General features: G+C 34.4%; 1 protein-coding gene across 2 annotated transcripts in view; it reads left to right on the forward strand.

Moving 5' to 3' along the window:
* Nucleotides 1–13,075, forward strand: part of Kcnt2 (potassium sodium-activated channel subfamily T member 2) — a 365,450-nt gene that overhangs the window by 262,960 nt on the left and 89,415 nt on the right. For both annotated transcript variants that reach the window (XM_004659523.3, XM_004659524.3), the window contains exons 15-16: nucleotides 9,643–9,792; nucleotides 11,357–11,586. In XM_004659523.3, coding sequence (XP_004659580.1) covers nucleotides 9,643–9,792; nucleotides 11,357–11,586 — 380 coding nt within the window. The remainder of the gene's footprint in view (nucleotides 1–9,642; nucleotides 9,793–11,356; nucleotides 11,587–13,075) is intronic.

The following is a 13,075-nucleotide window of genomic DNA, read 5'->3' on the forward strand; positions in this document are numbered from 1 at the left end:
TCTTCTAGTGATGGACATCTGTGTTGATTCCAGCTCTTAGCTATTACGAATTGAGCCACTACAAACATGGTTGAGCAAATCGCTCTGGCCTGTGGTTTGAAGGTTTTAGGGTAGATGCCCAGTAAGGGAATAACTGGGTCTATTGGTATCTCTATAGTCAGATTTTTCAGGAGTCTCCATATTGCTTTCCAAAGTGGTTGTACCATCCTACATTCCCACCAACAGTGGATGAGTGTTCCTACTTTTCCACATCCTTGCAAGCATTTATTTTCACTTGATTTTTTTTGATGTTTGCTATCCTTATTGGGGTAAGGTGGAATCTCATAGTTGTTTTAATTTGCATTTCTCTGATGATTAGGGATGATGAACATTTAGTGTGTGTTTATATAACCCATAAAAGGGAGTAAACAATAAAGGGATTTGAATAGTTAAACACTTGGGTTACAAAATGAACATTCAAGAATATGCCTATACTTATCAGTACAAACTATCAGATGCAAGTTAAGTCACTAGTGTATCAGTCTTTGCAATAAGCTAATAACCAATGGGGAAAATTCTGCTAGTATAAAGATGTTTTTGTTGGCTCCACAAAAACAGGAAAGGTTTCTTTTGTTTCTCACACATGCCAGACAAGCACCATACCTTTGGATTAGATACTCAATCCTAAATATGTAAATTTTGAATACATTATAAATTTCCCTTAATGGATTTATTCTTTTATCAATAAAGATGTTTTAGATATAGAAAAATGAAAATCAATCAAATGACAACATGATACAGCAGCAAAATTCTTCCTACTTGCAAATGCTTTTAAATGACAAAAGCAAATGATTAAAATAAAATAGAAGCAGTATAAACTTTCCAAGCAAATAGACCCTCTAGATTAATATTTCTGAAATTTTGTTATGTTTGTACATTCATTATGCTGTTCTAAAACAAGATAACAGATAGAAATCTCAACACTAGGTCATGAGCCCTCAAACAGAAGTGAAACATATGGTGTTCAGTGCACAAGCAGCTGTGCTCTCAGAGAGTGAGGGAAAGCACATTGATTATAAACGTGTATTAGTGTTGAAGTGGAAGGTTTAAAATCAATGAGACATGGCTGAATACAAAATATTGACAGTCAGTTTCATGATGATAAATGAGGTCTTTTTCATCCAGTAGTTTAAGAAATATATGAAATCTTTTGAACAAATTTCAGGCTTTCTGACTTTTTTTTTTTTTGAGAGGGGCAACAATTGAAAGCACAAGGGTTTAGAAGAATAGCTTTTATGTCATCTTTGAATATAAACTATCTCACTATGCAGAATAGTTCAAGATATAATTGATATAGTAACAGTATACAGAAAAATAAGACTTTGACATGTATTCAGAATAGGAAGTTGATTTAAAACTGTCATCTCTCCCTATGGACAAAGGTGACAATTGGAAGTTTTACCAACAAAATGGTACAGGTTGTTTTTATGTTTTCAGGGGTATAAATTAAAATACATTGTTATAATGCCTAGACCCAAGGATTTAGCATCTTCCATGTTCCATGTGGTTGGTTGTGTTACAGCACTACAGACTGTGTGTGAGGTAATTTGTTCTCGGGAAGTAAATATCTACTTGCATTGGGGGTGAAATTATACAGTAATGAGGAATATGTAACATATGTTTGAAAGAAAAGAAATGTCAGAATTGATTTATACATAATTCAATATTTTAAATGGAACAAATAATATTTCTGATGGAAGCAACATATAGAATATAACAAACATGATTTTTTAAACTTCTATACATTATATAAGAGGGGCTTTCATATTGTACAAGGTGTGATGATGGTAACTCAAAATTTAAGTCCCAATAAAGGATCTCCTTTACCTTCTGCTGTTCCTGACTCTCCATATAGCATGATCAAAGTACAAGCAACCAGAGACCCACGGTGCTTTTGCCTTTAATTCCAGCAAAGTGAGATGAGGTCCAAAAGACCAGCTCTTATCCCTGGTCCAGAGGGTGTCTTCCAGAACTGGGAACTGGCTTCTTATGAGCTCTTGGATAACTGCTTATGTTGCTTGGTATGATTATCTGAATATGATAAAAAGAGAATGATGGCAGGCCTGAAAGTAGAGAGGGTTGCAGAGCAGCACGTATGTCCTATAACACAATGGATAAATAGGTTCATTTATCTATCCCATATGCATGAGGAGAATCAAAGAATTAGAGTATATCCAGTGTCCCACTAGGAAAAAAGTTGAGAGAGATTTTCAGTAATAATACAAGGAGGCCCACCCCTGCTGATTCATGGCATCATCACATCTCTACAAGATGGTCAGCATTCGGCCCACTCCATAGAGAATGCTGATGATGTGTTAGTTCAGAGGACAGCGACATACTAGAGAACTATCCTGGTGGGAGAATAGCTCTGAATTGAGTGGGCCTGTGTGTGATATAAATCGACTTTGACCATGATTTAAAAGAAAGTGGAATGGGATAAGTGAAATTGTGTGGTTAAAAGCTGGAATCCTGACATGGATTTTTGTCCATTATGATTTGTTTAGTTTTTCTTCTTCTTCTTTATTTTTTTGTTTTTTAGCAAATTCTATGACCCTTTCTTAAAATTTTCTTTCTTTTTGAATTATTTCTTTCCCAGAAAAACACATGATCGCAGTTTACAATGCAGAATAATAGTACACAAAAGCTTCTTTTCTACTAGGCTGTAAGTAAGTTTTGCAAATGACTATGATATTGAGTACCTAAAATTGTACTGTGCCTCTTCCTTCCTTCAAACATCAAGTATAGACTCTTTTTTGTAACTATTTTTAGTGTGTGTGTGTGTGTGTGTGTGTGTGTGTGTGTGTGTGTGTGTGATGTGTATGCTTGGACAAACATGTGTCACATTATGCATATGGAAAATTAGAGGAAGACCCTGGGGTTAGGGCTCAGCTTCCACCTTGTTGGAAGTGAGTTCTTTTACTCAATGCTGTCTTTGCCAGGCTAACTGCCCCATAAGCTCCTGGGGATTCTCTTGTTTCTGCCATTCAACTCACCATAAGAGAGCTAGAATGTAGGTATATATGCTACCATATCTGATTATATGTGGGTACTGAGGATATAAACTTTTTTCTATTTGTGCAGCAAGCACTTTATCCACTAAGTAATTTTCACAGCCCCTTTTTTTGATAAGCGACTCATTTATATATTCCTATTCTTTTCTTTATTTTTCTACTGTCAAATTTACAAACAGCTATAACTTAAAATTCTGTTCAAAGTAAATGTGAATATTAATGTAATTGTACAGTACTTTTAATGTTCAGTTATCATTCATATAATAGAGAACCTTACAGGCTCTGAAATATACACTGTAGTCTATATCATTTCATAAGTTGATCTTTTCTTCAAGGTTAAAATTGGTGGTAATATATAGACAAACTTTTCCCTAAATGTTTATTTTCTTGTTACAAACACATTTTAAATCCTCATTAAATACCTTTTCATCATTTTCTACTTGGTTATTTATTCTGCCCTTTTTTGCCCCTAAGATCTTTGTGTTTTTATATGACTATTTTCAACTAATTATAGCATTCAGTTAGTGTAATATTAAATGCATGTCCATTAACAATTGTGTGAGTCACTAGTTTTTCCCTATTTCTAATAGCAAACTCATCCTAGGAAGGTAATTATTTAGCTCTAAAATACTCTCTTTATGAAGAAAGTGATTGTTTTATTAGAGAAGTAGTGTATTTAGCAATTGAGCATGAATATTGTCAATTATTCTTTATTATTGAGACATCTCTCATGAACTTACTCTGGAGCAACATGAATGTCATGTCTTAGAAACATGTTGTGACATGACACAATTGTCCATTCTGTCATGGAGCCTATTTCACAGGAAAGCAGTCCTCACATGGAGGATGAAGTATCATAGTAATACAATGTAATATTACAGCATTTTGAAAAAATACCATATTGCAAAGATGAAGAAGTGATTCTTAAGCTGTAGTCTAAAAAGGAGTAATCATAGGAGACAGAGAGAAACAGCAAAATAGAGAAAGCTAGCTGTAAGATACCATGCAGGGGGCAGATGAAATTCAAACCAACTCATGTGCAGGGAAGAAAGGAGAAAGCAGTAACAGAAGAATGTCTGATGGAATGTTGACAAAATATCAACCTTGCAAGCATTTGACAAGACAGGCAGCTAGTTCACACTTAAAACAGGTCAATTTAGGATTTTTCAACTTTTATTTAGGGAAAACCAATTTTACTTTTTTTTCATGACTTTATGTTTATGTGGTATGCATGCATGTGTGAACACATATTCTTAAGTGTGGAGTCTACAAGAGTGTCTGTGTCAGAAGTTGATGATGAGTGTTTTCCTCAGTCACCCTCCAACTTATGTTGTTGTGACAGGGTCTCCCATTAAACCTGGAGGTCACCAATTCAGCTGTATTAACTAGGCAGTGAGCCCTAGGAATCCTCCACCTCACCTGTGCTGAGATTTCAGGTCTTCTGTACCACTCTGGGTTTTTATGTGGGTGCTAAGGATCTGAGCATAGATCCTTCTGCTTAGGAGATAAGCATTTCCCCACTCAACATCTCCTTTAGCTCTCAAACTCTAACTTTGAATTTTGGTCTTTTCTCAGACTAGTAAAATGCACAATTTCTCCAGCTCAGTCATATAGTACTCAGGATAAACAACCAATGCTGAACAGTGCATGTTGCTGAACTATGTTTGGTAGGTTATATGTCTGAAATGCTACTTACCCATGGGTTAATGTAGACATGACCATATCATAAGTTTAGTATCATCTTTATCTCAGTTTTTCAAAAGGATTAAATAATCCAATTAAACCAATGATATTGGGCATCTAATATGTTCTTGAAGATATTTGACATTCTAGAAGATACTGTGCTGTGTATTCTAGAAACAAAAAGTACAAAATTAACATGAGGCTTAGTGATTTAGATACTTATATTTTCTGAAGGTTAGCACTAGGTAAGAGGATATGGAAAAAAGATAGGTTATGTGATGTTTAATCTCCCTTGTCATGTTGACAGCATTTAAAATCATCATGGAAACTAATCTGCGGCCACATCTGGGAAGGATTTTTTATATTACCTTTATGCTTTAAAATAATTTATACTTATGATAATTGAATTATCATAGCATTAGTGCATGAGTAAAGATGAATGAATTTAACAGATTATAAAGGCCCATTATTCCTAATATTGAAAAACTATGATGATATTATTGTGATAACCCATGTGCCTAGCATTTCAAATTTAAAACTAAACATTTAGAATTCTTATGATGCTCCACTTTTAACACTTCCATGTTGACTTCTGTCCTCTTTCTCTAGGGCATAATTACATTGCTGAATCTGTATGCCATATTATATAAACATTTTATATGTAATATTTCCCTTGATTTATTTTAAGCTTTGATATTGGCATTTTCACTGGTGTTTGCTTACATAGCATGGATGTGTGCTTATGTCTCTGCATTTCTTATTGATATGGTTACTTCAGGTTGTTATGTTTTCTCTTCGACATTTAAATCCCTTCAGATCCTATTTCAGAACAATCTTAGGCTCTAACCTGCTCCAAACCATGATAATTTTGCTAGATAACACAATATTCTTATTCTGCATTACTCTTCAATTTATTTTCATCATAATATTGAGGTGGACTGTTACAAGAAATAAATCAAACATCTTGCACCCATTTCAAAAATTCCAGTGGTGGAGAGGGGGGGGGGGGGCTGGAGAGGAAGTTCAGTGGTTAAGGCACTTGTTTGCAATGCTTGATGGCCTAAGTTTAATTCCCCAGTACCCACATAAAGCCAGATCCAGAGGCACAAAGTGGATCATGTATCTGGAATTCAATTGTTGCAGTTGCTGTATGTACCCATTCTTTCTCTCCCTCCCTCCCTCTCTCTCTCTCTCTCTCTCTCTCTCTCTCTCTCTCTCTCTCTCTCTCTCTCTCCCTTCTATCCCCCTCTCTCTCCTTGCAAATAAATAAATAAAAATATTAAAAAGGACATTAAAAATCTCAACAGCTCATACTCCCTAGCCAGTTAACACCCTTCTTCATTTTCTCCTCTTCCTTGAATTCAGAGAAACACACTTCTTTGTTCTTCCTTAGCCATTCTAGGCATTGTTCTGTCTCAGTCAAGTACCTGTTGCTGCTTCTGCTTTGGATGGCCTTCTGCCAGAGAGCTATATGATTGATTGCAGTTGCTCTCTCTCTCTCTCTCTCTCTCTCTCTCTCTCTCTCTCTCTCTCTCTCTCTCTTTAAGATTTTACTCAGATAATCTTTGTTGTCTTCCTGTACCATATTTTAATATTGGATAATGCTTTCTGAAAACCTTTCTTGCCTGGCACTTTGAAAACACTCAGTGAAAGTCCTTCCCTCCCTCCCTCCCTCTCGCCCTTCCTTCCTTCCTTCCTTCCTTCCTTCCTTCCTTCCTTCCTTCCTTCCTTCCTTCCTTTCTTCTTTCTTTCTTCCTTTCTTTTTGTTCTTGTTAGAAACTGCTGAGTGAGAACAGGACATTTTCACCAGTGTTTGATGAAATTCCTTTTCCTGGCTGTTTTCAAAGAAACAACCTGGATTGAAAGTGTTTCCCTGTTTACAATTAGCAGGAATCATAGATTTTTTATTATATCTTAGAAGCTTTTAAAGAAATCATGAAGAGAAACGGCCCTAAAGAAATGCTACTCCTTGTGGTGAAAGTGCTTATAAAACATAAGCAAGTCAATAAGCAAAGAAGATTTAAGGAAATTCCTCTGATTTGTCCTTGGCTGAACCCATCCATTTCTGTTTTTTTCCAAGTTACCACCCCGTGTTCCCATTTAACTTCTGGAATTAAATTTATGATTCTCTTGAATAGCTTTTAGTGCACTTGCAGGGCAACTGCTTGACCCCATGCTGCATTTCAAATCTCAAATAAATCCTGATGTATTGCCAGCACCTTCCCTTACATTTCTGAACCTTGAGATGTGGTTTTACCTCTGCCAAATATCATCTTGCTGAATTCTCCTGTGATACACAATAGCATGATTTTATTTCTGTTTTGCCAAAGGGAAAATTTCTCTGCCAGGAATATCCTCAGTGTAAGTACAAGGGTACTTGTTGCTGTGACAAAATACCTGACAGATACAACTTGAAGGGAAAATGGGTTACTTCCCTTCATGTTTTCAGAGAGATTTCCATCCATCTAAGTGGGGACAGTGTGGCAGTGGAACCAGGGGCAAGTTTAACTTTCAGAGGCCTCTATCAGTGGTTTACTTCTATCAGCCAGGCTCCCGGTGCCTCAACGCTCCACAGTCTTCCAAGTATCATCACAATCCAGCTTTTGTCTGTTTAAACTGTGAACTACTGGGGGATATTTCAGGCTCAAACCATAACATGTAGTGGGTAATTGTTAAAAGTAACCATATGTAATCATGTGTCTTATTTTAATATTTTTTTTTTCCAATTTCCAAAACTATGTTAACATTAACACAATAGAGAAAGATCCGGGAAGGTTTTCAGACCATTATTGTGTGCTGAGCAGGCATGTTGAAAGTAGCTCCACAAGTTGAACACAAACAAATAATAATACAGCTGACATTACTCAGGGCTTTTCATTATCTTAACAGCCCCTATTTGATTTCTTTGTCACACCTCATTCAGTCTCACCCATTGAGGTTGATACTATTTTTCTACAGAAAAGATGATGCTAAATAAATAAGAAGCTGATTAAGTGAACTTTTCAGAGTTGAGATGCAAATCCAGCAATCAGATTTCAGGGCCCATGAATGAATTAAAGAGGAATGAAATAATTGAGATTAAATTAATAACACTTGAAATGGTTGATAAATATATGACTGTAATAATCTTTTAGACAAAATTCTTTGACAATGCTTTTTGAATACTAAATATTTTTCATATTTTTAATGCTTTGAGACATGTGATAATTTTTGTTTATGTTTACATTTTCTTATTTTTCATTCAGTTTAGACTTGAACTCAATAGCATTTATAAAGTTCATTTACTGAGCAGAGGTAAATAAATTTATTATAAAGTAGTTGGGAAGATGAACTATTTTATATATATTCATTATAATATTCATACTAAGTTGAACTTTTACTTTTATTTATTTTTATTGATTTTTTTGAGAACAACAGACAGAGAGAAATTGGTGGGGTTGGGGGACAGGCGGGAATGGGTGCGTCAGTGCCTCCAGCCTCTGCAAACTAACTCCAGATGCATGTGCCACCTTATGCATCTGGCTTACGTGAGTCCTGGCAAATGGAGCCTCGAACCATGGTCCATAGACTTCACAGGCAAGTGTATAACTGCTAAGCCATCTCTCCAGCCCTGAACTTTTACTTTAATTTCTAAAGCCACAAAGTTAAGCAAAGCAGAACATTCTAGAGGTAAAAAGAACAACAACAACAAAAGACCCTATATTTGTATGTTCTTTTTACTTCTGCAATCTCATTTAGAGACTGTGTTAAGTTTTACAGCTAATCAAAATTATTCAAAGTCTGAGAGGTACTCCAGAAATACATTTATCAGCACTGAAAGGCTAGAAATCAGAGTTCTGACATGAAAGGAAAATTGTAGTCTTCTGGTTGCTTGCTAAATTCTCATGACATAAATGGACAGCTATCTCTCTTGAGCTAATAATGGTACTAATTCCACCCAGGCATTAATTTTCATGAGCTGTCTACTCCAGTTGCTACTATATACTACTAAGTAGTTCATACTCATGACCTAACTGCCCACTCCAAATACTACCATATTGATACTACATGTCAATTTTGAAGCATCCATTGCAGGGGCCCTCATGCAAAGAGAGTGTCTTTCATAAACAAGTTATCTTATTTTGACTGATACCTAAGTTGATGAAAGTCATTGCTCTCACATGAACAGAAATTAAAATTATATCTTCTATAAAATCAAATTTATAAACTGAAGAAATTATAATTTTAAATATAAAGTAATTAAATATCCATAAGAGTGAGCTGATGTCATATGATAAATGTAGCCATAATACAGAGTCAGTAAGACATGCTGTATATATATGTATGCACCTAACAGCATACACATAAAGAGAACAAAAACCCAAGGTTGTGTCTCTGACTCATGATCATCATGGAGTCTTTTTTTTTTGTTCATTTTTTTTTTAATTTATTTATTTGAGAGCGACAGACACAGGGAGAAAGACAGATAGAGGGAGAGAGATAGAATGGGCGCGCCAGGGCTTCCAGCCTCTGCAAACGAACTCCAGTCGTGTGTGCCCCCTTGTGCATCTGGCTAACGTGGGACCTGGGGAACCGAGCCTTGAACCGGGGTCCTTAGGCTTCACAGGCAAGCGCTTAACTGCTAAGCCATCTCTCCAGCCCCATCATGGAGTCTTTTAATCTGAGTCTTAAAATATACTCAATTCCCATAATACAGCCATTTATCAAGCTTATATATAGATTTATCATGATAATTTCAAGATTTTCTGTAGGGATTACTGTGTAATTCCATCAATCAAACTATGGGATATTTCTTACCATGCTACTTGCCAGGTGTTCCAGGTCACATGGGTTATATGAAAGCTCTGTCTTTTATCCACATTCACTGTGTTTTCCCCTGTGTGTGTATGTGTGTGTGTTTCTGTTGCAGAGAAGGCCAGCAGTCACCAGAACAATGGCAGAAGATGTATGGGAGATGCTCAGGCAATGAAGTCTACCATATTGTTTTAGAAGAAAGTACATTTTTTGCTGAATATGAAGGAAAGAGTTTTACATATGCTTCTTTCCATGCACACAAAAAGTATGTTTCTGATTCATAGTGGAATTAAATTATCAATCAATCATACTACTTAAATACAATTTCCATGTACACTACAAATGCTTCCACTACCAGACTAGAATTAAACTATCAGTCAATTATACAATTTAGACATAGTTTTTCATAAAATAACCAATAGGAGTTTATGAGGGTCAAATATTTTGAACATTTTCATGTGATTATTATTGCATGTTAGCTCTTTTCACTTTGTTTCAATGAATTATTACTTGGAGAAAAAATATAATTTGAATATTCTCCATAGCAAACTTTAAACTCTAATAACCTAAACCATTAAGAATTTACAATCCCATGAAAACAAGTCATCTTTATAGCACTAAATTTTAAAAGTGTAATTAGTTTTTTATTTTATTTTTGGTAAGTAATGATGATGCTTGTAAAACCTACATAGAAAAATAAAACTTTTTTTCTTTTTTTTATTTAATGTTTTGAGACAGTAGCTCATGTCATTCAGGCTGGTCTTGAACTCATTATATGGCCAAAGATGATATTGAAATTCCTGATCTTCCTGTCTGTACCTCCCAAGTGCCACCATGGCTGGCAAAAACAAAGGCTTAGGGAAATGAAGAAAGGAAGATAGGGAGGTGTGGAGGGAGGTAAAGAGCAAGAGATAGAGTGGGAGGGAGGAGGAAAGGGAGGGAAGAAAGCTTGATGATGACATTTTGTAGAAAAACTAATTTTAAAAGCAAATATTATGTGCCAATTCAAACATGACGATTTTATTTCATTTTTTGAGAAAACTTGTTTCCTAAGAAATAGTGTGTATATCATAAAAATTATCTTGATTAAATATATTAATATAAATGATTTGCAATATAATGATATATCCCACTAAACTGATGTATATTTCACTTTAATTCTTGATTATACTATTTATATAAATATCTTACTACTTAAAACTTTTAAAATTTATTTATTATATATCACTTTAAGATATTTTGAAAATAAAAACACTGGAACAAAAATTGAATAAACTAGTTAATAACCATATTAGATTTCTGTTTGAATTGCTTCTCTTTAACATACATACCTACTCAAGAATGTATAATATGTTTCTAAAATTTAAGATAAGTTAAATGTGGAGAAAACAGTATGAAAGGAAAATTTGCACATGTTCATATGAAATTTTACTTCTTCCTTAAGTAAATTGTTTTAAATAATATGAACAAGGTAAAAAGTGCTGTTTATACTTCTTGCAGAACTAAGTTTTAATAAAAGTTTATAAAACAATATTACTTTACTATATACATGTATTCTAATGTACTCCCTTCTGTCCTAGTTTACTCATATATATTTATAGTGGTCCTGATCAACCAAACTGACTTTATAAAGACATTGTTATGTTAAAATAAAATTCTTAGACTCTTCTGGAACTTCATACATCTATTGTTTGGAGCTTAATGTTTTTCTACTTAATATAGTTAAAAATTAATAAATTTTTACACTTGTAAAAGAGTACTTTTTAAAATACCTAACATTATTGCTCTATTATAATTCTTAAACTTTTATATTCTTCTTTTAAATTAAGGTTTGGTGTCTGCTTGATTGGTGTTAGGAGGGAGGATAACAAAAACATTTTGCTGAATCCAGGTCCTCGATACATTATGAATGCATCAGACATATGTTTCTATATTAACATTACCAAAGAAGAAAATTCAGCATTTAAGAATCATGACCCGCAGAGAAAAAACAATGTTTCAAGGTCATTTTATCATGGACCTTCCAGATTACCTGTCCATAGCATCATTGCCAGCATGGGTGAGTGCAAAATAACTGTAAATTGCCTTTAGTTTCTGTTTTCAAGAAGGATCACAAATATAGATTCATTATTTTAACATTTCAAAGTAAAATTTAAAACACATCTTTGTATATTACACACTGTGCATGATTATATATATAAAACAAAATTTCCAACTTTAATGTACTAAAGCATAAGCAAGATATTACCACAAAGCAATCAATAATTATGTAATATTTCTGTTCAAAACTGCCTGACTTACATACTTCTCTTGTAACTTATGCATGTAATGATCTTTATACATTTGTCTACTGTTCCCAAAACTTTCTTTCCTTCTCACATCTCACTCTTAACATTGACTTTAGCTTCTACAGCACAAATAATTAGACATATACAGAGTAGAAGAATTTATTTAATTTTCTTCCATTAATCCACCTATACACCCTTGGATATTAAATTTTGCCACAACAGTATGTGTCTATATTTTCAAGAAATTCCAATGTGTACTATTGTCCATTTTTTGGTTATTTCACTTAGACCTTAATTCATCTTCATCACTTCTTTTCTTTCATGGGATTGTCTCTCTCTCCTCTCATTCATTCAGTTTCTTCTCTCCCCTCACTTACATACACAGAACACTTACAAATATAGCTTTGAACTTCATGACATAACATCTTTCTAAAATCATCAAAAAAATTGTTTTCTGATGGAGGCTTGAAAGTGTATGACCCCTGTGATTATATTTACTCAGTTTGCCATCATGTCACTCAAATTACCTGCTATATTAATTAATTGTGATTAAATACTTGACAATAGAAATTTTAGGTGGAAGAGTTTATTTTGGTTAGCAGTTCAATTTCATAGTTCATAGTCCATTGTGGGGAAAACCAGGGAGATGACAGTGGGAACATGCATCAGCTGGTAGCATTCAGTCCACAGTGAATAAATAAAGAGATAAATTTCACTTCTCAGCTTTCTTTCCAATTTTTTTTTTCAGTCCTGGACCCCAGCCTATGTTATACTGCCCACAGATATTAGGACCCAGACCAATTTACGTAATCTAGAAAAATCCCAGAATGTACATAGTCCCAGAAATTTGTATCCATGGCACTTATAAATTCTATCAATCTGCCTACCACAGATTAATAATCACAAATCCACACCTGGTCAACTTGACCCTAAATATGATACTTTTAAGTTGTAACCTTTATCCACTTGTCCACATAGGCTCTCTCATAATGATAAATGATTCAATCCTGCTTCAAAAGTTTTATTATAGCCTTTAATATCCTCAATGCTATTCCAAAGTGTGAATGTAATTTCCTAAGAATGAGCTCTATGATATAAAAAGTTACATCCCTCAGACATAGAATAGCACAGAGTAAACATTACTCATCTAAAAGGATAGTTGGGTGCATAGCAAGAAAATATTGGGGAAAAGCATTACTGAAATCCAACAGAGCTGACTCCAAATCCTGCAGCCTCCTGCCTAGAATCTAGAGATCCTGA

The sequence above is a fragment of the Jaculus jaculus genome, chromosome 1 (genome assembly GCF_020740685.1).
Source record: "Jaculus jaculus isolate mJacJac1 chromosome 1, mJacJac1.mat.Y.cur, whole genome shotgun sequence".
Taxonomy (NCBI): Eukaryota; Metazoa; Chordata; class Mammalia; order Rodentia; family Dipodidae; genus Jaculus; species Jaculus jaculus.